The 27976-nt window shown below is 43.4% G+C and overlaps 1 protein-coding gene across 6 annotated transcripts in view; it reads right to left on the reverse strand.

Moving 5' to 3' along the window:
• Positions 1-27976, reverse strand: part of Hydin (HYDIN axonemal central pair apparatus protein) — a 365841-nt gene that overhangs the window by 304807 nt on the left and 33058 nt on the right. For all 6 annotated transcript variants that reach the window (XR_008215695.1, XM_052727909.1, XM_052727907.1 and 3 more), the window contains exons 2-5: positions 23686-23843; positions 21694-21819; positions 11853-11972; positions 8427-8561 (exon numbers count right to left, since the gene is read on the reverse strand). Coding sequence is in view for 5 of the 6 variants with exons in the window: in XM_052727909.1 (XP_052583869.1) it covers positions 8427-8561; positions 11853-11972; positions 21694-21819; positions 23686-23843 (539 nt within the window). In the remaining variant the exon portion in view is untranslated. The remainder of the gene's footprint in view (positions 1-8426; positions 8562-11852; positions 11973-21693; positions 21820-23685; positions 23844-27976) is intronic.

Genomic DNA, 27976 nt, shown 5'->3' on the forward strand with positions numbered 1-27976 from the left:
CTCCCTCACAAAGATATGCAGGTCAAACACCAAAGCGTATAAAAATATTAAAAAAAAAAAAGAATTTGAATTTGAATTTCTAAATTGGAAACTGGTATTCTTTTGGAAAACCTAGAGTTTAAAAATGGCATTGGGGAGGAGGTGGGATCTGTGGTTGGTATGTGGAGTGAGTGGAGAATTTCTTAATAAAAAAATGAAAAAAATAAAAATGGCATTGGCCAGAAAGCTTGGGTTTGGCCTATGCCATGGTAGTATCTCCTGTGGTTGAGCTGAGATCTCAGCGTCCTGGGGATTGCTATAGTCCATCTGTTAAGAGAATGACTTCTGACCTTGGGTATGGAAAGAGAGCCAGTATTTATGAATTTACTTTTACCATTGGGTGTTTAAAATGACATGTGAATTTACTTATAATTCATGTGTGTGATATCATCCACTAGGACAAATGATTTCCTCTTAAACTCAAAGAAGCTTGATCCAGTAACCTTAGCCCTGTCAGTCCATCTGCCCTTGCTCCCACATCCACGTGCTCTCTGCCTTCACCCTGTTCCTATGATCAATCCCTCTGCTACATACTAGACATCAACCCTTCTGCCACCCCAGAACTGCACAAAATCTCCGGATTTCCCTCTTCACTGAAGAGACACTACAATCGACCAGCTTACAGTCACATTAAAATAGCCTCATATTATATATTTAAAAGCTGCACTTCCGGCTGTTTTCTCATTTTTCAATGACTTTATAGCAAAACTCCTTACTAGAGTTAATTTAGATCCAATGTTGCTACCTCCTCACTTTCCACTCTCTCTGAACCATCTTGGCTTCTATACCTAGCATTTCATAAAACATCTTCTTCAAGCCAAGGTCACTAGTGCCTTTTCCAAGCTCAACAGACAACTCAGCATCCTCGGTGAATGCCTGACTCTCCACTTTCCTGCCAGTCTTGCAAGCCTGCTTTCCCGTTCTTGCCCCAGCTCAGGAAAGAGCACCATCATTTTTTCAGTTGCTGACCAAAATTTGGAGTCAAACTAGACTCACTTTCTTCTCACTTCCTTATCTGGATCCTGATGGCTTTAGTAAAAAGTCTTAACTCCCCTTCAGTGTCCCTACCCTGGTCCAAACCACCCTGATCTGCCTGAACTATTGAAACCTTCTAGCCCTGTATCTGTCACCATCCCAGTCTGCTATACAGAGCAGGTACACAAAGCCCAAGGTTCTAAGGGCCGTAGTAACAGGGTATCTAAACGGTCATGTGAGACCCAGCTTCCTAATTCCTTTCCACCATTCTGTCCTGCAGCTCTTTCCTCAATGTCACTTCATGGGCTAGAGTGACCCCTGCATGCCATGCTCCCTCCCAGTCAAGCTGGAGGCCAGAAGGAGGAAGACACCTGCTGTCATCTCTCTCCAAGTAGAAACCTTGGAAGTCCGGCTGCTTCCTCTCATTGGCCAGTACTTAGACATACACTGCTGCAAAGCAGGCTGGGAAATGTAATCGTCTCTTATTTTAGGTAGTAGTGAATCCAGTCCAAATGTGCACCCCTTGGTGGAAATGCACATTAGTATAGTCGTTGTTATAAACAACATGGATATTCTTCAAAAAGTTAAAAATACAGCCACCATATGACCCAAGAATTTTATGTCTGGGTCTTTATCCAAAAGAAATGAAACCAGTGTACTGAAGAGATCTTTATGCTCACAGCCATTGAATAGCTAAGACAGGGAATCAACACAAGTGTAGAACAATAGGTGAACTAATAAAGAAAATAAATTCACACATATATACATACATATATACATACATACTATGGAGTACTATGCAAGGAAGACAAGCCTGTCATTCATGACAATATGGCTAACCCCAGAGGACATTACATTAAATGAAATAAACTAGGCACAGAAAGACAAACATCATATTATCTCATATATATAGGGAATCTAAGCCAGTCAAACTCATAGAAAAGAGTAGAGGGGTGGTCATCACAGGCTGGGGAGATGCTGGTCGAGTTTCAGCAGGAAGGGAAGTGAGTTCAGATCTGTACCCAACACAGCCACTGTGGTTAATAACTGTGTGGTATAGCAGTCGCCACGTTTTCTATGTGTTTGTGTGTGTCCCTCATCAAGGGTTCATATGTTGAGCTTTAATCCCCATTCTGAGATAGTAGGAGAATTGAATCCAACTCTGGTCTTAAGAGTTTGAGTCTTTGGGAAGTGACTAGTATCAGATGAGGTCCAGAGCTCCCACGGTTAAGTTTTTGGTGACTTTGTAAGAAGAGAGAGACCTGAACACACAGACACCTGCCTCAGGACTCTCCCTGTAAGAAGGTCATGGCGAAATTGGTTCTTTATCATTGGACCAGAATGGGGATCAAAGACAAATCTTTTTTTCTGAGTACTTACTTGTTCTGGGGTATTGTTACTGGCAGGATATGAACACAGTGCTTTAAAATGGCTTAGATTAGACTGAAACTGTTTCACTACAAACATATGGCTCTGGTGAGGTAACGGACATGTTATTAGCTAGTGTCCACTAGATATACATGTATGTATATATCAAAAGTTGCCAGGAATGGAGGTGCACACCTTTCATCACAGCACTCGGAAGACAGAGGCAGAAGGATCTCGGTGAGTTTGAGGCCAGCCTGGTCTACATAGTGAGACCATGTCTCAAAAATCAGTTAGAGAATTAGGAACTTGAACCTGGATGATGTGAAGGATGACCCACACTGAATTACTTCAGAAACAAACACAGACATTATACACGTCCTGAAGTGATGCAACAGGAAGTACTCGATACTCTGACAGGCTCTCAGAAAGAATCATGAATTAATCAGGGCTCTGACCTACCTACAAGTTTATAGGCCAGAGGTCTGATGGTCACTCCAAATAAGTCAATGGGGATCAATGAACAAACTTCACTTGCACCCTGATTTGAACAAACCCAACTTGAAAACTGACTCAATCGGAGAAACCTGAATACTGACTAGTATTAAAGGGACTATGATTATGTTTATATTTGCTCATGATATTTGATCTTATTGACATCTTAAAATGTTCTTATCTTTAGAAACAAATATTGAAGTATTTGCAGTTGAACTAATATGATGTATGGAATCAAAATCCATGGGGGCAGGGAGCAGACAGATAAAGCCAGAGTAGTCATTTGAAATCACTGTGATGGTAGTTCACTAAATTCTCAACTTTTACAGATGGTACACGCTTTCATAATAAAAAGGTCTTGAAGATTTCATTGCAACTTCCTATCTCATGTTACACGACTTCCCCAAACCTCCATCCTCTCACCTCCCATAACTCCTGCAGTTGTTCTGGCAATTTCCTCTGCCACACTAGCCTTCTGGCACTCCCCTGAGCCCCCTTGCCAGCATATTTCTACCACAGGGCTTTTACACTTTCTGTCCCCTTTCCCACAAGGCTCTCCCATAGGCGTTTGCATGGCTTGTGTTAACTTGGTGCCTAAATGTCATCTCAACTGAGAACCCTTTCCTCACCCTCCTACTGAAAAGAGTCCCCATTACTGTCTGTCTTCTATCATGTCAATTAGTTGACACTGAATTATACAGCAGCATGTCCATTTACTGTGGATTACAAGTTACATGAAGGTCAAAATTTGTTCTGTTAGCCACTGGGTTCTAGCTCAAAGAATAGAAGCCTAGCTCAAACAATACATTGAATGAGTAAAAGATATTATTTGTCTTTGATACATTTGCTTGACTCGTGAATTATAAAGAGAATTCCCAAGATTCTTATTAGCCTAATGATAAAATGATTTTCACTTTGTCCAGAAGGTTTAAAAGCTGGGATGTGGATCACAGAAGACACAAAGGCAAATTCAGACAGCATTCTTCTCAGGGCAGAGTCCTTAGACATCTTTCTCCCGGTTGAAATAACCAGAAAGGATGTTAATTTATAATATATTCAGTACAGAAAAGCTATTGGATCCCCTCTTACATGCTTCTGCCTTTATGATCTGCAAGCCACACTCAAGTTTAAAGAACCACTTTCTATTTCCTTCAAGTTAATTCTCAATGTTCTGTTCCAATGTGTCTAGCACTATGCTAGGCTGTGGGGTTACAGGAAGGACCTAGATAGAACTAGGGAGAGCTAAATCTAAACAGGAAGAAAATAAAATCCCTAACAGTGAAAAATCACTGACTGGGAGAACCAGGTATGATGAACATGCCTGTAATTCCAGCACTGAACTGGCAGAGGAAGGAGTCAGTAGTTCAAAGTGATCCTCATCACACAGTGAGTTCAATGCTAGTCTAGGTGACGTGAGATCCCATCTCATACTCCACCCTAGAAGATTTTATGGTATCTACACTTTAATCCAACATGTTGGCAATACAGTTTTATGATTATTATATATCTAGGGCACATAAAATATGCTAATGTTTCTGTCCTTCTTGAGACATGTATTAAATTTCATAGGAAAACCATTTTGACAGCTAGTTAGACATTTTCCCTAAAAACATACACAGAGAAAACAGAATAGTATAACAAATGCCAGTATACTCATCCCCTAGATTTAAACATAATTAATGTTTCTTTATTCTGGTTCTATCTAAACATGATTATTAAAACTCCATCCTGCATTCCCTCCTCCAAACACTGCTACATTCTCACACTTCAGCACTATACAAACATGCTTTCTCGAATCTTAGTCAGTATTCTGTGCTGCCTTCTAACCAAAGCTTAATATTTTCCCAACTCAATTTAATAATGAAGATTGTAATTTAAGAGGTCAAGAAAAATAAATGACAGCTCCAGAATTCCCTGGTGCCATTTGATAAAAACACTGACTATTACACTTCCATGGTGCATGATACATGCACTGGTATTATTCGACTAATAACACATCCAGTATTTTTTTTAAAGTCTGTGTGGGAGGAGATAAGGAAAGTCAAAGTGAACCGACTGCACCTGTTATCTGGGCATTTGGCATTCCGAGCAACTGCCATGCCCAGGAAGCCAATCAACAGATGACAGGGAGGATGTAAATTGCATTATCATCTTCAATGTGCTAATATACACGGGTGCTGGCAATCCAACTGGAAGGGGGTGAGCTTATTAAATGTGGCATGCTGCAATTTACATATCTCACCCTCCAGATGTGAGGAGTGTGTGTGAATGAGAATGGAGAGTGAGCAGATCAGCAGGGAACACAGAGGCAAAACGGCGTTGAACTCTTGGACTATCAATTTGGCCAACTGCAGAACCAGTGACAGCCAGTGAAATGACCGATTTTTCCCTAAAACATATCTGGCTTTGCTGCTCCTCTGCCACCTTCTGGAACAGCATGGAAGACAGCATGCCTGAGCTTAGCTGGTCATTCTGTGCACAGACCCTGTCAGCTTCCTGACAGTGAGGGTGAGTGAGACACTGAATATTGGATACTGCCCACAGCAGCAGGAGAAACTGACTCCACCTTTAGAAAGAGGAACCCTGTAAACTGGAATATCACCTACAAGGCCTCATGCTTGCTGGGTAAGTAAGTCCTCAATCACTGACCTGTATCCTCAGGCCTTTTTCTTCTTCTTCTCTATTTTAATCAAGAGTTAGGGTCCCAGGTAGTTACCCAGGCTGGACTTGAACTCACTCTATCGCTCAAGAAGACCTTGATCTTGAGATCTGTCTGCTTCATCCTTTTGGATGGTTAGGATAGGGAGCCTAGGCCACCAGGCATTGATTCAACAATCCATGGCAAAAAGCCTCACATATGGATTTATCTTCTCACTTATTTCAATGGTCATCAAACAGGACAGAAGCGCCAGAAACACAACTCAAGAAATGAACAACAGTATGCCCAGTGACAAGGCAGGAAACAGTCACACGAGACTGACTCCCTACCCTTCAGAAAAGTAGTCACAGCCACATTAGTAGTGAGACCACTGGTAATGACATTAACAGCAGTGAGCAGGTGGTAAGTATTAGTGGCAGAGAAGTGCTCAGAGCTATCCTGTCTGGCTCATCTATTGATTTCAACTATAATGGCACCATACAGATAAGCATGCCCACTATTAACATTATCCACAGCCCACCTCTTTTTATTCTGGGGCTTTGTTTTTGAGAATTTCATATTTGTAGACAATGAAGTATGATCATATGTACCCCTTATCTCCCCATCCAAGTCCTCACATGTCTCTTCCAATATGCTCCCTCCCAACTTCATATCTTTCTTTTTTCCCAATAACTCATTAAGTCCAGTTGGTGCTGCCATATGTGCACGGGCATGGGGACAGCCTCTGGAGCATGGGAAGCTTATCAGTAGCGCATCCTCAAGAAAGAGTGATTGTTCCTCTCCCAGCAACTGTCCACTGCCAGTGCCTCCTCCGAAAGGGGTGGTGTTTGGAACTCATCTTCCCACCTCTGCTAACAACCAAGCCTTCTGTTCATGCCCCTTCAAGTACTGTTTCCCCTTCTAGCTCCTTCACATCGTGGTGAAGTCCCTTCTGCCCCCTTGTGAGTCCTCAGCTGGGCTCCTGAAGGAGAAAACCTAACCAACAGTTCTGCCTGGGGGGGGGGGGGGGGGTTCCACCCCGACTCTTGCACGCCAGCTCTTTCCCTCCAAGCAGGAACTGGGGTTCCCATGAGCTAGGAAGGCCTGCGGGTGCTGCTGAGGGAAAACAGCCTTAGCTTTTGGTGTACTTTGTGGCTGTTTGTCTGCAGACAGGGTTCGGCTGACCAGGCAGGTTAGTTTTTCCTTTCCTGCTGTGGTTGAGTGAGACTTTAGGGCAAGTCAGTCCTTTTGGAGGACCAGTTATCAATTAGACAGTGGGGGTCAGGAGCCTCCATCTCAGCCTTGAGTCCTGGCTATGCTTCTGCTCTGACTGCGGTTGACTATGATCGATATTTGAATTTAGGTCTCTTTCCCAAGTAGGTTAGAATCCTGGGTGGTGGTGGGGGAAGATACACAACCCACTAGGGTCCTCAACATCTAAAGCCACAGTCTTTACCCTTTCTCTCAGCTCACTGCATCCAGACTATCCCTTTTCTTTATTGGTGACCTTCTGGATACAGTATAAACCTGCTGGGTCCAGGCTAGTAGGGAGTGTTCGGCAGGATCAGGCTTCTTCGCAGACTAGTGACTTAGGGCTCATGGACACCCTCGTCACCTGACAATTCTCTGCTCATTGCTAGTAGCGTGGCACCCCTCCCTCCTGTCTCCCTTCCTTTCTCCCATCACCACCACACTGAATAACAACGATGTCTACAGCACAACCAACACAACTCCGCTGCTGTGTTCTGCTCACGGCTTGTCCTCCGGTTCAGGGGTGGGAGGTTGGCTTTCAGCAAGATGGTTTTGGGAGGTGGTATCCCTTTGAGAGGTGGAGACCCAGGGAGGTCATTGCTGGTCCTTCTGCAAGTTCCCATCCCATCTCCCCTTTGCAGATGATGCCACTAACCATGAGGTAACTTGTGGTGGTATTGCGTTTCCCAAAAAACTGTGCACCCTAATAAACTTATCTGGGGTCAGATAAACCAGAGAACAGAACAGCCACTAGATATAGAGGCCAGAAAATGGTGGCACACACCTTTAATCCTATCACTTGGGAGGCAGAGATCCATCCGGATATCTGTGAGTTTAAAGTCACACTGGAAACAGCCAGGCATGGTGACTCATGACTTTAATCCCAGAAAGCAGAAAAGTATATAAGGCATGAGGACCAGGAACTAGAGCCTGGTTAAGCTTTTAGGCTTTTGAGTAGCAGTTCAGCTGAGATCTATGAGGCTTCCAGGATCAGCTGAGGAATCAGCAAGGTGAGGAAGCTGTGGCTTGTTCTGTGGCTTCTCTGATCTTCCAGCATTCACCCCAATACCTGGCCCAGGTTTGCTTTTATTAATAAGACCTTTTAAGATTCGTGCTACAGTGACTCCGCTAAGGTAGTGGGTGGGGCTTGCTGCAGTTAGAGCTGTGCTGTTTGAATTGCCAGACTCTAAGACAGGGAGCTAGATAAGTCTCGTCCTCATGCATGCCCACCCTCAGGTATTCCATTCCATCACAACAATAAAACCACCGACAAAAAACCAGACTAATGCCGGGCGGTGGTGGCGCACGCCTTTAATCCCAGCACTCGGGAGGCAGAGGCAGGCGGATCTCTGTGAGTTCGAGGCCAGCCTGGGCTACAGCGCGAGATCCAGGAAAGGTGCAAAGCTACACAGAGAAACCCTGTCTCGAAAAACCAAAAAAAAAAAAAAAAACCAGACTAATATAACTACCATCAACAACAAAACACCATCACCAGTTCTACTGCCAATATCAAGACCACCAATATGACCCTCAGCACAGGCCACTTCTAACACCACCAACACTACCATGAACACCAGCAGCCCCGCGAGTGTTTAGAGTTGAACTACACAGTGCTAGAGACACATATTCAATTTTTCTCCCCAGCAGTGTTGTTATTTATTACCTTGTTCTCCTCTGGAGTGAAGAGGATTCGGAATATAGATGGCACTCCTGGGGCTACCTTGTGGCCGATGTCTTTGGGGCTGATGATTTTAAAGTAAGGTGAACTTTCTTCAACAACTTTTACCATCCTTGGGATCTGCAGGGGAAACACACGATGGTGACACCATGTATGAGAGAGAGGCAGAAGAAGAGCGCAAGAATCAGAGTGGAACACGGTAAGGCTTCAGACACTCCTTGCTCTGTGTGGCCTGGATCAGGAGTTCAATTGCTTCAACTGAAAAGGGAAATGGTGGGGTCTACCTTTATCCTAAGGGCTCTGACAGTCTTTAAGACATACTGACTCTACTTTTACCAACATTATTATTATTAATTTTTGTTAGTATTCAAAGTTTTTGTTCGTGTTATAGCTGAATTGATTATCTTCTAAAATGAACTGTTCAATAAGCTGAGTTCTCTCTCAAACAGCAGAGTTGAAATGCGTGTCTCAACATTTGGAAAGTGTTTGGGGAAAAGATATCCCACAGTGCTCTTGGGACCATTCCCAGGCTGCGATGTGCCACTCTATCCTCACAATGGCTTTTGAGCTTTGCCATAACTCCCAGGCCACAGGGGAGGAAAAGGAGTCAGCCCCACCAAGCAATAGGTGTTGGGAGGCAGTCCCAGCCTGACTCCACCCACTGTCTTCATGGGAACATTCCCAAGAAGTAAGAACAAAACACAGATGGATAACCCTTGGCCGATCTCAGGGCAGCTTCAAACAGTCTAGTTCTCCTAATATCTTAGCCTCTGCTCCCTGGTCTTGCCCAGAGCTACGAAGCTCTATCCCAGATTGTATAAACAAATGCAATCATGAGGTAAATGGGAGTGGTCAGAGGCGGAGGTTCTATACACACATAAAAACACCAGTGGATAGTTTGTTTGGATTTTCTGGTTTTTGCGACAAGGTCTTCCTATGTAACTCAGGATAGCCTCAAACTCCCAGTCCTCCTGCTTCAGACTTGTGAGTACTGGGATGGCAGATGTGTGTCACCTTGCTTGACAAAGACTTTTTTTAATGACTCAAAATAATAGAAGAAAGGTAAGTTAACTCGTTAAAGATGACCTGAAGTCACAAGTGAAAAATAGAGAGAAAAGAACTCCCATGACTGTGAAATGTTATATGTATAAAGAAACACAGAAAGGATGGAGAGAGACCTTAGGAGCAGAGAGTGGGGAGGGAAGAAACACCTGGCATGGGGCCAGGTGTAGTGCTGCGGGCCTTATGCACAACACCCAGGAGGAGGTAGACAGATGCTCAAAGCTAGCTTGTCTATATAGTGAGACCCTGGAGAGACACATAGAGTGAGACAGACAGACAGACAAAGAGACAGAGAGAGACAAAGACAGACAGATAGACAAAGAGACAGAGACAAAGAGACAGAGACAGAGAGACAGAGATAGACAAACAGACAGACAGACAGATACATACACACATACACAGGGCCACATTTCAGACAGGAAAAGAGCAGAATGTGTGTTGTGCTTTTTTTTGTTAAGAGTATAACTTGGGCTAGGGAGAAGACAGTGCTTAAGAGTACATGCTCAGTTACCAGCACCCATTGACTATAACTCCAGATTCAGGGGCATTCGACACCTCTGGTCTCCATGGGCACTTGTATGTCAGGAAGGAGAGGAGAGCTTATATCTGCCTCCCAGCACACAACCGGGTGTGACTCATGTGAGAACACACCTGCCTAGCCTGGAGAAAGCTATTTGCTTGTCAATAACTGGACTTTCCCTAGTTGAGGACTTTCCACGGGGTCAATGCTTTGACTGAATCTCACCCAAGAGGTGTTGGGTTATCCATGAAAACTGTGCCCTTTGGAAGATGAAATTTATACATTCTCTTACCCCGACTTCCTCATACATACCTACTGATAATCACTTCTTGTGTAGGGTCAGGAGGAATTGCTAAGGACCCAGAGACTAGGCCCACTCCATCCTTACTAACCTAATAATACCTGACAAGTATAAAACAGTCATAGGAGGAGAAAAGAGAATTCTAGATGAGAAAATGAACCTGTTGGCAGCCCCACGTCACAGAATGCGGCTCTTCTTGAGGCCTGGGGACATGACCCTGGGCACCTCCAGCTCTCTCTCATCGCTCTGCTTACCCTTAGCTTCTGCCATGAGCTTCTCTTGCTAACAGCACTGCAGCCAGAAACCAGCAAACAAAGCCAAACTCTAAATGCACCATTGTCTCCAGAGTCTGGCTTTGCTGGCACTAAATCACCCTATTGATCTCTGAAAGGCATCACTGAGTCCTTTAATGAGCTACTGTGTGAACACAGCTCCAGGTCTCCCACTTGCTTTGGGCCCCTGCACAGACTTATTTCCTCATTTTTCTTGTAGCTCACCTCTTTTCCTTGGAGTTCAGTATTGTTGAGACACTCCCCCTTCACACACCATCTGTTTATTTTTTCACTTAACTGTGCTTAAAGCTCCCATATAACCTTTCTTCTACTCTTGTCAAGTGTCAAGGAAATCCTCTGGTACTGAATTCTTTTATTTGAAACAAACCCTAGTTTATCTCTAAAGAAAAAGACGTAAGGCTGGGGAAGAAATCCTCAGCTGCAATTACAAAGGAGCCTGGCATGGATATTGAGAAAAACCTTCTGTAGACAATGTCTGAAGGCTATTTCATGTAACAGGGAGAAGACCACAAAAAGGGGAGAGAATCACAAGTTACAGAGGAGAAGTTATTTAGAAGAATAATTTGCAGAATATAAGTATAAATGCTCATATTTGCTATTCATCGGAGCAGATGATACCTTCAACTGGGATAATGGTGTCTGCAACGCAGAATATATCCACATTAATAGTAACTGTTCAGTCTTAATGAAAACCTAGCCCAGCTGGTCAGATGCAAGAACTCCATGCCATTCATCAAATCTACACTTATGCATCAAGAAGTTGGGGCATGTGGCTGCAGAGACGGCTCAGTAGTTAAGAGTACTGGCTGCTCTTCCAGGGGACCAGGGTGTGATTCAAAGTACCTACATAGTGGCTCACGACCATCTGTAACTCCAGTTCCAGGGGATCTGACACCCTTTCAGGGCCTCTGCTGGCATTGCACACCTGCGGTGTATATGCATGTGTTCAGTCAAAATACCCACGGAGATAAAATGAAAATGAACACATCTTTAAGAGGGGAAGCTGGAACACATGTTGGGAGTTGGCCATCTGCTGGGCACTGCACTGGACTATACAGACAGCAACAATCAGACCTAGCCTTGTGTTCATGAAACTTGCACTCAAAGAGCATGCTTTGCATGTTATTTTTCTATCAAATTAAAGAGCGTATCTAAGACCCCTTGGAATTGCAGAATTTACTGAACCCTCCTCCAGCATCTTGCAAAAGTTCACCTACACCAGCGCACATACTCACTTTGTCGTTGTTTCTCAACACCAATGGGACTTCATAGACTTCACAGGGAGAATAGTTCTGGAATATGATTTCTGATGGAAAGGGCTGGAATAAGGCCTGATCCAAGTTAACTCCAGAATACTGCAATTGAAAGATAAAATTACTCACTCTGTGAACAATGGCCAAGATGACTAGGGTAAGTAATGCAAAGATCTAATTATTTAAAATAAAGAACATAGGGGTCACTCAGAAGAGGAAACCACCATAACAATAGCTAAAATGAGTGAGATTGTTTTCATTAAGTTCACCACAAAAGAAGATAGAAAATTTGGGAGCTGGCTCAGTCAAGTACAGCGCTTCCAGCACAAGCATGAAGACATGAGTTCTGATCTCCAGGACACACATAAGAAGTCAGGCATGGTACTACATGCCTGTAATCCCAAGACTAGGAAGGTGAAGGCAGTTGGATCTCTGGGGCATACTGGCCATCCAGCATTGCCTAATCAGGTAATTCAGATCCCGATAAGGGAACCTCAAAAAATAAGGTGGATGGCTCTTCAGGAGCAGCACCCAGGGTTGAACTTGGGCCTGTACTCTCATATGTGCATACAGGCACACACACACACACACACACACACACAGAGAGAGAGAGAGAGAGAGAGAGAGAGAGAGAGAGAGAGAGAGAGAGAGAGAGAGAGAAAGAGAGAGAGAGAGAGAGTAAAAGACCACTTGGTCCTCGGTTAAACAGAAAATAAGCTAATAAGACTACTAACCCAGATTTTGTGATCCAAATGTGGGGTCGTTTGACCCAGCTGGCCTACGAGAGTAACTCAAGAGCTCTATCAACAACTATCTGCTCTGCCACACTGCTAACAAGATCACAAGGAATTGCTGGCTGTGCTGCAGGAGAAAGCAGATGAGTGGTTGTGGAGAGCATGGGGGATAAAGACAACTGGGTTACATTTGCCTCTATGCATTAGACTAGGGGCTGAGATATGTACACAGCTCTTGAACCTGAGGCAAGGCTAGAGAGTCAGAGACTGGCGTTCCAAAGCTCATCTAGGAAGGGTAGGACTCTGATGGGCTTTACTCTCACTGACCTGTGGCTGGATGTGCCACAGAATAAGGAGGAACTAGGGTTCCTTCAGTCCTTCAGTGCTCAGGGAAGTCTGGCACCAGCAACCTGGTCCCCTCTGAAGGAAGAGAGCATCACCATGGGATTTGGATAATTTATGCAATCTTCCAATTGTGAAATTTTATAGCTTACAGCCAAGAATGCTTTTAAAGATGCAAAAAACCCTGCAGATTGTAATTATATAAGCCAGCCATAAATATGAGGAAACAGTATGTCAGCACAAAAAGCCAGCACAAACAAGAGGTGGCAGAAACAGCAGTATGAGCCACTCTCTGAATCACAAGGCTCAAAATTTGGCAGAGGTAGAAACAGTAAGAAAGTACATGCAAATTCTACGCCACACACAATAATGGGAGGCAGGGATTCAGGGTGTGTGTGTTTAATAGCAGATTAGCCACAACTGAAGTGTTCCTGGTATGGAGGTAGGTTAGAAGAACATTCAGACCAAGAAGACAGACTGAGATGACAGAAAATTCAGAAGAAATAAAATGAGCAGGTGATACATGAAAAGGCCTGGAATATGTGCATTTGGAGGCTCACAATGAACCGGTGGGGAAGAGGTATTATCGCTAGAACAATGCCAGACAAGTTTCTATGGCTGATGATAGAGTCAAAACAAACATGCAGGAGGCCTTATGAACTCCAGCAGGATTAAAAAAAATCCATGCCTAGGTAGATAATTATAAAACCATTAGAAACAGAGGCAAAAATGTGCAAGAGATGCTAACAGGAAAAAGAGAGTATGTTTCATAGCCAAAGTGTTGGCTGCTCAACATAATTAAAAGGGCAAAAGGTGTGAAAATAATGTTCAAACCAAAAAACTGAACAAACAAAACCTTCTGCAGAAATAATATTCTCTACCCTAAAAAACTCCCTTCAACAAAGAAGTTCAAACAGAAACATTTTTAGGAAGATTAAGCCGGGCGGTGGTGGCGCACGCCTTTAATCCCAGCACTCGGGAGGCAGAGCCAGGCGGATCTCTGTGAGTTCGAGGCCAGCCTGGGCTACCAAGTGAGTCCCAGGAAAGGCGCAGAGCTACACAGAGAAACCCTGTCTCGAAAAACAAAACAAAACAAAAAAAACAAAACAAAAAAAAAGATTAAAAATTACAATTTTAACAATGTCCAAGGGAAAACACTGAAGGGTATTCTCATAGAGGGAGAAGTTTATCTTAGATCTCCAGATATAGTGGGGGAGAGAGGACTGATAAAAGGGTAACTATCTGGGAGATCTAAATGAACTTGGGCCATACAGACAACACTAGTAAGAACTTGCTTATCCATGGGCTGTGTGCACCAGCTGGACCCCTCACAGCAGACCCGGATGGGCACGGCCCTATGGCCTCCTATACTGCCATCCTTGGGCTGTGTGCACCAGCTGGACACCCTCACAGCAGACCCGGATGGGCACGGCCCTATGGCCTCCTATACTGCTGTGAGTTTCATTGAATACTTGCTTTTTATCAGAGCAATGACCAATGTCATGACATGAGGGAAGTCTGCCAGAAATGAAAGGGCACATCTTGTCCCATTCCACTTGCAGAAAGGAAAAGCTAACCTGCAATGAGAAGGGTAGGTTAGTGATCTTTTGGAGGAAGAGGGAGAGGTAATGACCAGGAAATGGACATAAGTCACCTTTCGGGGAGCCAGTGAACATGCTTACACTCATAATATACACCAATGCACAGATGCAACACACAAGTTTTTATTTTAAAAAAGAAAGCTGCTACCCTCCTTCCAAAAAATATGCACAAGCTTACACAGCCTTCATAACACTTCACTGAGAATTACTGAGAAGCTTACTGATCAAGACATCACTCAGTGTTAACAGACAGGCCAAGTAGATTCCCTTCCTTCAAAGATGGGTAGCAGAAACAGTCATAATGATAAACTGAGCCAACACATATACACATAGACATGTGTGTGTAATATATACATATATACGTAAAATACTTGAGAAAGAAGTAGAAAAGGATACAAATGAAGAATTTTTAATTTCGCGTGTATGTTGGGATATATGTGTTTGTAGACACGTGTGTGTATGTATGTGTGAAGGCCAGTGGTCAATGTTGAGTGTCTTCCTCTATCACTCTCTGGGGTCTCTTACTGGCCAGGGAGCTCTCTCTGTTCATCCACTTGTCTCGCCTCCTCAGCTCGGGGATGCTGCTGTACCTACCACGTATCTACACGAGGACCAGGAGTCTGACTTCAGGTCCTCAGGCTTCTTCCACGGCAAGCATTTTACCCACTGAGCTATCTCCTCAGCTCTTGAGTAAAGAATGTGTATCAGAAATGTATTGCCAATGAGCAATGAAGATTCAATGCTTGTTTGTTTTTGTGGTGCTGGGGACTGACTATAAGTCCAGAGCAGGCTAGGCTAGTGCTCTACTATTGGGCTATATCCTCAGCCACACAAAGCAAAGAAAATCTTAACCACACCATTTCACCATACTTTAAAACATATAATGGAGAAATAATAAAAAAGCACAAAACAAATATTCAAGGATACAGAGAAGACAAAATTTGCCCTCCAATAAACACCAAGTTTCCAATACATGCCAAGCTCCTTTCCACATGATGAACACATAACAGTGAAGCGAGCCACCAACAGCCCTGTCCTTGCAAGGCTGATGAGTCCCTTCCCAGGCTTTACAATTGCTCTTCCTTCCAATTGGAATGTCGCTTTGCAAACCTTTGTCGGACTTGCTTCAGACAGCTGTCTAGCTCAGAAAGGCTGTCCTACAGCACTCTTTAGCAGGACAACCATCGCCCCATTCTCTCATGAGAAATAGTTCTGCATGTGAACAGGGGTAAGAAGGAAGGGCAGTAGGAGTCAATGTGCCACACAGAAGAAGGAAAAGAGGCCATGAGGGAGGCAGTGAGGGTGATGCTGAGCCTTAGGACCCAGGGTCAAGTTTAGATTATGTGGGAGTAATAGAAGTCACTGGGAGATTTAAATGTGAGAGTGACATGAGCTCATTTACATTTTAATTACATGTACACATGTGTGCATGCGCACATGTGCACATACCTGCAAACAAATGCTTACTGTGATGTGTATATGGAGGCCAGAGGACAACCTGTGGCAGTTGGTTCTCTCTTTCTACCAGGTAGTAACTGAGAATTGAACCCAGGTCATCAAGCTTGACGGTAAGCTTTTTTACCCATTGATCCATCTTGCCAAGACCTCATTTACGTTTTTATCATCATTCATGTTGCACTGTGGATTACTGGTAATGGAGAGGTAAGATAGAAACAGGCTAGAGGGCTGGAGAGGTGGCTCAGTGGATCAAGCGCTTGTTGCACACCAGCAGACATGGTAGCCACCTGCAACCCCAGCACTCAGAAGGCAGAGATGAGTGACCCCAGGAGCAGGCTGGCGAGCTAGACTGACTACATCTGTGAACTCTGGGTTCAAGTGAGAGACCTTGCCTTAATAAATAAGGTGACGTATACAAGACCTCATGTCACTCTCTACATGCATGCATACACACATGTGCACACTCCCCTCCACACACACATGCAAGCACAAACGTGCACGTGCACATTACATATACACATGCCAAAGAAAGAAAGGAGGGAGGGAGGAAGGAAGGAAAGGAAGGAAAGGGAGGGAGGGAGGGAGGGAGGGAGGGAGAAAGAAGCTGTTTCCATGGTTGCTATTTTGGATAGTCTACATGCTAGCAATTGGACCGATGGTTGAGGAAACGGTAAAAATGGTTTGACTAAAGATATATTTGTGAAAGTCAGGGAGTTTACAGCACTTTCTGCTGGATTTTGAGAGAGAGAGAGAGAGAGAGAGAGAGAGAGAGAGAGAGAGAGAGAGAGAAAGAGAGAGGAAGAGAGAGAGGAAGAAAAAGAGAGAGAGGGAGAGAGAGGGAGAGAGAGAGGGGGGGGGGGGAGAGGGGGAGAGATCAGAGATAACTCTGAAGAGCAGCCTGGAAAACAAGGTAAGTGGAATTACTGTCTGCAGGAGGCAGAGGTAAAAGAAACACGGGCTTTGAGAGACAGACCACAAATCTGCATGTTGAGCTCCAGTATATCAAGTTTGAGTTGTCAGCTGTCCACAGAGCTGAATATTTGATCCAGAGTTCATGGGACTAACATGCAGCTTGAGATATAAATGAGAAGGTCTGCATGAAACACATGGGCTGGGGATGTAGCTCAGTGGAAAAGCAGTTGCCTAACAGACGTGAGGCACCCCAGGCACCTCCCCAGCGCCTCCAACATCAAATACATAAATAGTAAAAGAGAGAAGAGGATCCAAGATGCCATTCTCCTTGACAAGGTCACCTAAGACAGCTTCCTAACCTGTGGACCATGACCTCAGATGGGGTCACATAACTGACTATAAGAGGTCAGGAAAAACTTGTGAACGGGAAAAGTTTTCTGAATGCATGACCCCAAATTAGTTCAGAGTCAAATGCATAAGGTGTCTCTGGCGGCAATGGCCTGTGCCGCACCTCATGGTTTTACCCGCAGCCTCAGCTCTAAACACCATGCATACTAATGAGACAGATGTGCACACGTCACACTGTGGCTGCTGCTGCACTGTGCCATGCCAGTGAAGGCTGCCTGAAGGCCTGCAGCTCAAATTCAAGACCATTCTATGCTATGAACTGCAGTGCTTTTACTGAAGAGATCACACTTTCTGTCCTTATAGAAATGGTTACTTATAGAAAAGAAAGACCTTTTATATTTTCCTGCAATCACTCCTCAACATGGAAATGTCAAATTAGTGCACGTCTGGACTGGACTGCATGATTTTAAAATCTGTTGTTTCCATTGATAATTTGAGTTCCATTTAAAAAATAATTAAATGAATTTTGGCTTGGAATTCAGAAAGAATTTCTAACCATTTCTGAATGGCCCTAAACAGACTTCTACCATTTGTGCTTCATATTTATGAAAAGCAGCATTCTCAGCACTGAGGGTCATGACACTAAAGTATCAATCAACTCTGAAAAATGTTGATGATCCTCTCCGCCATCTACAATGTATTTAACCAAGATTAAATCTTGATGAAAATAAACAAGCACATCCATCTCATTAGCATGTAAATTTGCTTTCATATTTAAAAATATAATTAAAATTGGGGGCCAGCAGGACGGCTTAGTCGGTAAAGGCACTTGTTGTCAAGTCTGAGGACCTAAGCTTGATTCCTAGGACCCACATGATGGAAGGAGAGTGACTCCCACTAGTTGTCCTGGGACTTCCACACACATGCCAAAGTTTCAGGCATGCACGTGTGCACACACCATATGTAAATAAAGTACAATAAAAAATCAAAGTAAATGACAAGACGGCAAAGAATTGCTTCAAAATCCATTCTTCATAATTTATTACCAGATGTTTGGATTTTTTTCAGATGCTTGTTTTGTATACTTACCTTTTCTGAAAGTTTTTTATTTTTAAATATTTTTAGTATGTGCAAATGGTGTGTATGCATGTGTGTGTGTGTGTGTGTGTGTGTGTGTGTGTGTGTGTGTGTGTGTGTTCAGTGCATGCTCGAGTGTTCCATGGTACACGTGTAGAAGTCAGAAGAAATTCTGGGGTGTCAGTTCTTGTCTCCACCTTGTTTCAGGCAGAGAGGGTCATTTGCTGACACACACACCAGGCTAGCTGGCCCACAGGCTCTTGGGATCTTCCCATCTCTGCTCCTGTCTCGTGGGGGGAACGCTGGGAAGACAGACATATGCTACCATGCCTGCCTTTACATGGGTCCTGGGGATTAGAACTCAGGGCCTCATGTTTGCTCAGCAAGTACGTTACCCATTGAGCCATTCCCCCAGGCCTGTTTTACACGTCTGTCTTCTATGCCTCTGTTGCTATTGTCACTTAACATTTTCTCAGACAAAGGGGTCATATGTCATAAACAATGTTTAGGAGGCCCTGATCTAGGAATGAATTTAGGAGAGAATGGAGAGTTTCAGGGAAAGAAGATTCCCCAATGAAGTCAGGAAAGCACAGTCAGAGTGATCGCTCACACGCTGATGGATTACAAGATTCGGAAGAGAGACAGGACTTCAAATGACCGGAGGTGACCAGAGTCTGCTGGCAAGGAAGGGACACAGAGGACAGCCTGCTCAGTGTCATTTCAATAAAACAGATGAACACAAAGTTAAAAGTGGGTTGGAGAGGCAATGCCAGGAGCAGAGGAGCAGACAAGGAAGGCCCAACACATCCATAATTGATGTTCCTAAAGGGAAAGAAAACTCAGAAGAACATGAAAAATGGTGGAAAATTTAAGAAATAAACTGCCTGCAGATAAAACAAGAACACAGTGAGTGACATGGGAAAAACTCAGTCGTGTCTAAGTAAAATATTAAGCATGAATGAAGAATTCACAATCGGAGTGTGCAGGCTGGAATGTTAATGTTGTCTGTGGGGTGAGGGGTGGGCTGGCTTCCCAACTTCTGTGAGCAACATTTAATGCCAGAAGAGCATGAAGGAAAATATCCATGGAGTGGTTAAGGGGAAAACCCAACTTTAGAAATGTATGGGAAAGAAATCTGCAGTTAAAAAGACAATATGCGGGCTGGAGAGATGGCTCAGTGGTTAAGAGCACCGACTGCTCTTCCAGAGGTCCTGAGTTCAATTCCCAGCAACCACATGGTGGCTCACAACCACTTGTAATGAGATCTGGTGCCCTCTTCTGGCCTGCAGGGACACATGCAGGCATACTGTATACATAATAAATAAATAAATGTTTAAAAAAAAAAAAAGACAATATGCAAACATTATCAAAGACATAAAGCTAAGATCTGTAAGTTCATCTAGAGGGCATTAATGGAGGTCAATGGTTCCCAACGGGAGAGAAATTGTTCAAATCCAGAGCACAAACGCAAACAACCAAGTGGTCTGGGGGAGTGGGAAGGGGGGCCAGGAAACCCCACTTTCTCCTCCTTCAGGGCAGTGCTCAGGACATAACACTAAAATATGACATGTTAAATGGGCCAGCAACACAGGCCTGCTCTGCCAGTGCCCCAGAAGAGAGGAAAAACTGTGATGAGGGTGAGATGGCTCTGGGAAATGCCGTTCCCGCTCAAATGTGAAGGGTGTTTGTTGGGGAAAAAAGATGCCATCAGCAAATAAAGACAGCAGTGCTAAATACAGCATGGGCCTGTGGGTCCTAGGCAGCCAGAGGAAAGGCTTCAGAGATCCATTATCGTGTGGAATGTAATTCAGATAACTCAGGAAGAGATGGGAATCCCTTTGAGGGGGGCCCGTCTGCCGTCATCCCATCAGTGGAGATTTGTATCATAATTTATACAGAAAAAGTGAGGCATATAATTTAAGAAATTAACTAAGAAGTAGGAAATAAGACATTTGGAAACATCCACTAATTTTAATTTTTTGTGTGCGAGTGCTTTGACTGCATGTACTTATGAGTGCTGTGTTTGCAAAGTGTCTACAGAGGCCAGAAGAGGGTGTTGGAGCCCCGGAACTGCAGATGGCTATTAGTCACCACATGGGTGCCAGGAGCTGAACCTGTTTCTGTAAAAGAAACAAAGACTCTTAACTGCTGGGCCATCTCTCTGGTCTTGAGTCCTTCTTTTTAAAATTATTTGCCCCTAAAGCCAAAACATGTAGTCTACACTAGAGTACAGAAACATGAAACATTGATATTTTTCAGGCTGAAAGTTTCTTAGAAATGGGCCAAAATGTGGTGATATTTTCTTTGTACACCCCAGTGAAGTTTATCTGAGGATCAGAGGAAAAGGCCAGCCACTATAGTAAACATAGAGGTCAGGCAGTGGTAGCACACACCTTTAATCCTATCATTCGGGAGGCAGAGATCCGTCTGGATCTCTGTGAGTTCAAAGCCACACTGGGAACAGAGCCAGGCATGGTGGCACTTGCCTTTATCCCAGCACTAACTGTAGAGGTCTTGAGGTCTGTACAGACAGACAGGAAGTGATGTAGCTTGGCAGAGAGAGGAAATGAGATGGCAGAACAGAAAGGCATATAGGCGTGGGTATACAGGAAGTAGGTCTCTTTGGAGACTGAGGTGTTGGTGAGGTGAGGTTGTCTGTGGCTTTTCCTATTCCTCTGGTCTCTCAGGTTTTTACCCCAATATCAGGCTCTGGGTTTTTTATTAATAAGACTGTTTAGCAATTTGTGTTACACAAAACTAGACAGCAAATGCCTACTGTCCCTCTCTCCCTTCTTCACTCATAGGCAGTTCAGGAAGGAAGGACAGCTTGTGACATGAAGGAGGTAACTTAATTGGGCTTGGCTGATATAATTCTTGGAATTACTCTTACCCTGAAAACAATTGTATCCAATACCAATCAGAAGTAACTAAATAGGAGTGGAATTAGTCAAAAGTGATTTTAAGTAAGGTTTGCTCTTATTAACTGTAGTAACTACTATACCAGGTCACAGAGATCAACAGACAGAAGTGACAGAGCTGTCCCCGGGAGGGACTGGCTAGCCTAGAAACACTACTTTTTATTTAGCATCTCTTGTCATGAACATTTACATGGTTTATGCTCAGCCTGATGTGCTTTTAAAAGACTGTATTCTGGTTTTTAATTATGTGCATGTGTTGGGGGGATTATGCACATGAGTACAATGCCTTTAGAGGCCAGAAGAGGGCATTAGATCTCCTGGAGCTGAAGGTACAGGCAGTGGGAGCTGTCTGACATGGGAACTGAACCTGGGTCCTCTGCAAGAGCCACAATCCCTCTTAACCACAGAGCCATCCCTCCAGCCGTTGCTGTACCTTTTGGTGTGTTGTTTCTCCCATATCTAAGAGTTCGATGATCTGTGGCCGGCATATAATTCGCGTACTTGCCAATTTCTGCTCTGTGGTGAGGGACATCTCCTTCAGGAACTCTGAGGGTGTCAGCTAGAATCCAACAAGAGCCCAGTTCAAACATGGTTAGTCTGAGGAAGTGTTCTCCTAAGCACCAGTAATGAATAATTTGTATGTGCAGCTTTCAGGATAATTGTGGAATGTCACTAAGTTCCCTTATAAAATATTGAGGATGACTAAATTATACACGAGAAATCCCAGGCACTTCTGAGGTCTTTGTACAGCAACCGAAAGTGACATGCACTAGCCCATCCCTTACAGTTTTGAGGGAAGCACACAGTGGAACCCTAGAGAAAATAAGTCAAGGAACTACACAGGAATCTGCCCAAAGAGCAGAACACCCATGCTCACAAGAGATTTCTGAAAAGACAGCTCTACATCTGTAAACAAAACAAAACAAAACAAAACAAAACAAAACAAACCACAAAAATACCACAAAACACACACAACAAAACAACTTCCAAGAATCAAAGCTGAGGAGCTGGAGACAGCTCTGTTTCTGAACCTACAGATCAGGCAAGCAGGGCGCTGGGGTGTTTATCTAGACCACATCATGCGAAAGGGAAATGTAAAATGTAAAGGGTCTTAGAGGTGTGAGCCGGCCACTTAAAAACCAGTGCTATATTCAGCAGGAGCTGTAAGCTTGCGTCAGATCTGGATCTTGCATCCAATAACATTCACACACTGAAATCAGAACACAAAATGTTTCAATACCTACAAATTTTATAAGAAAACACATACAACTTGTCATTTAAATAAAACTAGCCCAGCAGAGAATTAGCTACCCCAAATCTGTCGCTGTTGTGCAGTTGTGGCTGTTGTTCTAGAAAGTCCTTACTGTTCCAGGCCTACTTTACATGTGAGGAGGGGCGCGACCATTGGCAGAGTCTATGCCAAACCTATTTCTAAGAGCTTGCAATACGTAAGGCAGCCGATTTCGGTTAGAGTCTAGAACTCTTCCGTAAGGCTTCTCTCTGCAATTGAAGAATCACCTCTAACACAGTTTTCAACTTGGTTTAAGTTCTTTTTGACAGGAACACAGATGAGAGTAACAGAGTGTTAAGAGGTGTCAGCAATAGTGTGGTTTAAGTTAAAACAACAAACTCTTACAAACAAAAAGTCAGAGCCTTGATAGATAAGTAACGGCGGCCACCTCAATGACTGACTTCATTTTTCTAGTTCCCAGATACCAGTCATTCTTTTTTAGTGCCCTGTGCCCTGAAAATTACAAAAACAACTCTTGCCAGTGCATGAATAACAGATTATTAGGCTGAGTCGTAAGAGAATCTGGTATTTGACTGTAACTGAACTACGTGAATGGCAGTTCATGTGGCTCTACCTCCCATTCAGAAAAGGTTGAAGTACACACACGGCAGTTCACATGGCTCTACCTATCATTCAGAAAAGTTTGGTAAGTTTATTCACATCATTATATGATTTGGGTGTGTCCCCCAAGTTCATGTGTCAGAACCCTAGTGAATGAATTAATGGTTCTCTTGGAGTTTAGCGCCCTTCACCGCCCCCCCCCCCCATAGGTGCTTGCAGCATGGGGCCATTACCAGATGGAGCTACCCAGTGCTGGACGAGGTTCTACAACTGCAAGCAAAACCAAATTTCATTTCTTATAGGTTGTCCAGTTTCTGACATTCTGCTATAGGAACAGAAAACGGACTTAGACAGAAACTCTTATTCCAACTGATTACTCAGTCGAACCCTGCACCTTGAAGAATATATGCAGCTTAAGAACTTCTCCAGCTTTGGAAGGCATTTATGCTCTCCAACACGCTAGTGGCTGATATGATATTAACAGTGATTCTCTGATATTCTGATAGAACAAAATAACATTGTCTCACGGATACTGCACTAAGTATCTTCCACAGAAACTCCTTGATACATTACCATCCGGTTCACTTCTTCCTCTGTGACCACCTTTGGGCTCATGGGAGGCAAGACTTTGCTCTGCAGTCCTGTGATCACCTTGGCCAGCCCTCTCTGCACAGCCCCCATAGATTCCTCAAGTCTTTTACTTGTCATTTTCAGGTACTTCCGTTGTTCACCTAAAGATAAGGGGGCGGGGTTAGAGCAGATATCAGTTACTTCCTGCATTCGGGTCATACAATTTAACATGTAGGGTGTTTTGCCTCGATGTATATCTGTACACTGTATATATATGCAGATGCCCATAGAGGCCAAAAGAGGGTGCTGAGTCCCCTGGAACTGGAATTACAGATGGTTCTGTGCCACCATGTAGGTACTGGGAATTGAACCTGAGTCCTATCAAAAAGCAGCCAATGCTCTTACCCACTGAGCCATCTCTCTACTCCATGTCATACATTATTTATGGCTTTTTCATACATGAGAAAGCTAAGAAAATCATCTTCCAAACTATGTCAAATGTTTGGAACAAAAACATTAAACAAGGAATTGTAAAAAAAATTAATTAATTAATTAATTAAAAAAAACAAGGAAAACTAAAAACAAGTAGTTGTATTCCATGTGACTACATGTAGTCTTATCTCAAGGTCAAGAATCCATTTTTAGGCCAACTACAGGCTTTTCTGCTCAGGAAGACATGAACACACAAGCCACTCCCTCAGTTTGCCATGTTTAACTTCCAAACACAGTAAACAGACACTGCCCACTAAGGATCCTGTGCCATCTGCTGCTTGATCCACTAAGTTCCAAGATCCCCCTCAGGACAATCAACCATACAAACAGATTAAACATGGGCTTCTGCTCTTCACAGCTGGGTAGAGATCAGAAAGAAAAAGAGAAGAGCAAGCAAGAGGAGACAAAAGGGAGAAAAAGTAAGTTCTGGGAAAGATTTAAATGTTATAGCCATGAATATGTCACTTGTAAATCCATGTGCTATAACAACTCTCCCTGTGTCTTCACGGCTTTGGGGAAGTCAGCTCAGCTCTTGTGATCAGTGTGTCCCAGGGTGTGCTTGTCAAAGAGATGCTCTGCATACCAGATTTGGGGGCTCCCATCTTGTGCAAGTTGGCTACATGGCCACCCAGTTCTTTGACATATTTCACCTGCTCATTCAGGTAATGAGTCTGGAAGAAGTCACCCAGTGGAGCTCATTTTGCCAGTAGCCAGTTGTGCAGATCCAGCAGTCACTGGACCTTTTAGAGTGACTTATGAACTTACGCAACAGTGTGGCATCCTTTCCTCCCCTCCACCAATTTTTTTTAGTTTGAATACACTTTCACATAGCCTATGTGACATGCTTTTTTTTTTTCAAACAAAATAAAACATAAACACAATGGCTCTACTCTAAACAAATTATGGTAAAAAATATATGAAGAGCTCAAAATGACATCGGTCTCATCTGTCTTAAGTCCTGGCATTGTGGGGATGACAGGCAGCGGCCGGTTCTGATGACAGGTGATAGATGCAAGGTAATTGGCCAACTCATTAGCATTTTTCCATCTCTAAGCCACTCTTAGAGAAAATCACAGATGGGGTCAAACATCCTCATGGTAGTCCAGGAGTACAGCTGTGCTGTCTGGATTCATATTTTCACCAATAAAAAACTGATAGTTACTGAAATTCTGCAGCCCCTGTCAGAAAAGGTTATAATCTTTCTGGTCTCTGTCCTTCAAGTTTGCCTTTGAGTGATTTCATGCAATCATTATGTATTTCTTACATGGCACTGGTTTCCTTTAAGTGACGGTTCACGACAATATCAACAAACACTACTAAGTTCTGTGCTTCTGGTATGGTTGCTCTCAGGCCTTGGGTGGAGGCGTTTCCACTATGTCTCCTTCTGTTCCCCAAACATCTCTATGTCCAGGTGCACTCAGCCAGAGGTCTCCTGGATCTCGTAAATGTCAGAGAGCCGCTCTTCAGGGCAGGTGAGGTCCTGGAAGAGCATCACTATGGCAGGTGGAGGGAGATGGCCGCTCAGGAGCCCAGAGCTCAGAGCAAGTGCTGCACAGCTAGAAGAAGTGGTAAGCAACCAGGGAAGCCCCTCACAGTTTTTTAAAGAGCAAGCCAAAGACTGAGTTAAGTTCTTAAGTTATTGAAGCTCCAGAAAAAACATCTGATCATAGAAAACCCAGGGAAGATGCCAGGCAAGATCCCTTCTGTATTAGTCAGGGTTCTCTAAAGGAACAGCACCAATAGAATGAACCACCCCCACCACACACACACACCAAAAAAGGATTTATTAGGCTGGCTTACAGGATGTAGTTTGGGTAGTCCAGCAATGTCCTTCACAACAGGAAGACCAAGAATTGGATAGCTGTTCAGTCTACAAGGCTGGATGTCTCCGCAGTTCTGATCTGGTGCTGGGGTCCTAGAGAGCCGATATCTTCAGTCTATGTTAGAAGTAGGTTCTAATACCCAAGAAGTAATGCCACAGCAGCAAAGATGGACTTGCCAATGAGAGTGAGGATGAGCAGTCAAAAGGCAAAGCTTTGTTCTTCCATGTCCTTTGATGAAGACTGCCACCAGAAGGTGTGACCTAGCTTGAGGGTGGGTTTTCCTGATTCAAATAGTCTAAGAAAATCCCTCATAGGCATGCACAGCAGTGTGTGGGTTTAATTTATTCTAGATGTAATCAAGTTGACAACCGAGATTAGCCATCACATCTTCCTGAGGAGTCTACTAGAAAATGAAGTTTATCTAGTCAAAGAACTGAAGAATTTCAGCCAAGAGACTGACAAAGGATGTTTCTTGTGTTCAGCTGTTCAGCTAAAATTGATGAAGTTGAGGACGTGAAGCAAAGCATGCAAACATTTTCTGAGAAAGTAAAAGGAATGGACTTTGAGGATGGAAGGGAAAAAGAGAAAGCAAGAAGTAGAATCAGATCATCGAGTACTGCACACATCATAGGCAGGCGTCAAACTGACCAGCCAGTATAAAGGAACATAAAGGGGATTATTACAGAAAGCCCGTGAACCCTAAGTCTGTAATATCTGTTTCCCGGCATTTGTGTGTGTACTTGAATCATTTCTCCCTTGAATACAAGCTTGGGCACTTCTGAAAACACAACACAGACTGGGTAGTGGGGTGCTATTCCACAGGCCTATCTTGGTACCCTCTGGCTCTTTCTCTATCAGATCACTATCTGCCACATTGTTGGGTAGTCCAGAAGCCTACATAGAGAACCATACTGTGAAGTGAACTGTGAACGAGGCCTGCAGCAACAGTGTGAATGTGCTTAAAAATGGGTCTTCTGAGGCCCACTGGCAGCTGTTGAATGAGCTGGAGGTGGCTTCTAGACAGAGCTGCATCCAGTCAACTGTATGCCTGGACCTGGATGAGAGGGGCCCAGACAGGGGCATTCAGGTGTGTCCCATCCAAATTCTTAAGACAGGAACTGTGAGGAAAATAAATACCCACTGTTTTAAACTTCTACTTGGACACTCTGTTATGCAGCAGTAGCTAAATAATAGAGGCATTATAAAGGATTTAATATAAAAGAAAGTAGTGGAGCATAAAGGCTTGAGGTTTGCTCAGCTCTCTTGGGAAGCTCCATCGTGTAGGTAATAAACATTTCATATCTCCTATTATTGGTCCATGAGTGTCTTTCACTATCCTGAACATCCTTCAAATTTTATTCAGTGAGGGGAATTCTGTCTTTGAGAGGTAACTTTATCAGCAATAAAAAAGCAGGAATACCATAGTGAGACCTAACACTGTATATACCCATTGTTTATAAGAAGTAAGGATTACAATTCTCATTTAAGAGTGGAATATTTTTAAAGGATTAAATAAAACAAAGAGGAAACTGGTACAGTGCTAAAAGCCATGCTTCATACTTAAAAAAAGATATAATATAATAAATTTGTAAGATAATGCAAAAACATCTATCAATAAAAGCAGAAATTACAGATGTACAGAGATGCACAAGCACAAATTATCAATTTTTAATATTGACTTGCAGTAAAAGGCATGTTAGCTGGACAAAAATTAAGTAAAATTATATCAGATTTGAACAATAGAATTTATTATTTTCAGGGATGCATATGGAATGATACATCTTAATGATATAAAATATACTGCTTCAAGAGCAAAGGAAACAGTTGTGAAAAAAATCGATCATATATTAGAGGATAAAATGGCAGTAGGTTTCCACAATCTACAGATGTTATGAGTAATAAATACTCTGGTTACAATATGATAAAACTGGAAATTAAACATATCCCAGAAAAATGTAAACCCTTCTGAGCTGGACATG

Source organism: Peromyscus californicus, unplaced genomic scaffold, assembly GCF_007827085.1.
Source record: "Peromyscus californicus insignis strain IS unplaced genomic scaffold, ASM782708v3 Scaffold_8__1_contigs__length_139910024, whole genome shotgun sequence".
NCBI classification, from domain to species: Eukaryota; Metazoa; Chordata; class Mammalia; order Rodentia; family Cricetidae; genus Peromyscus; species Peromyscus californicus.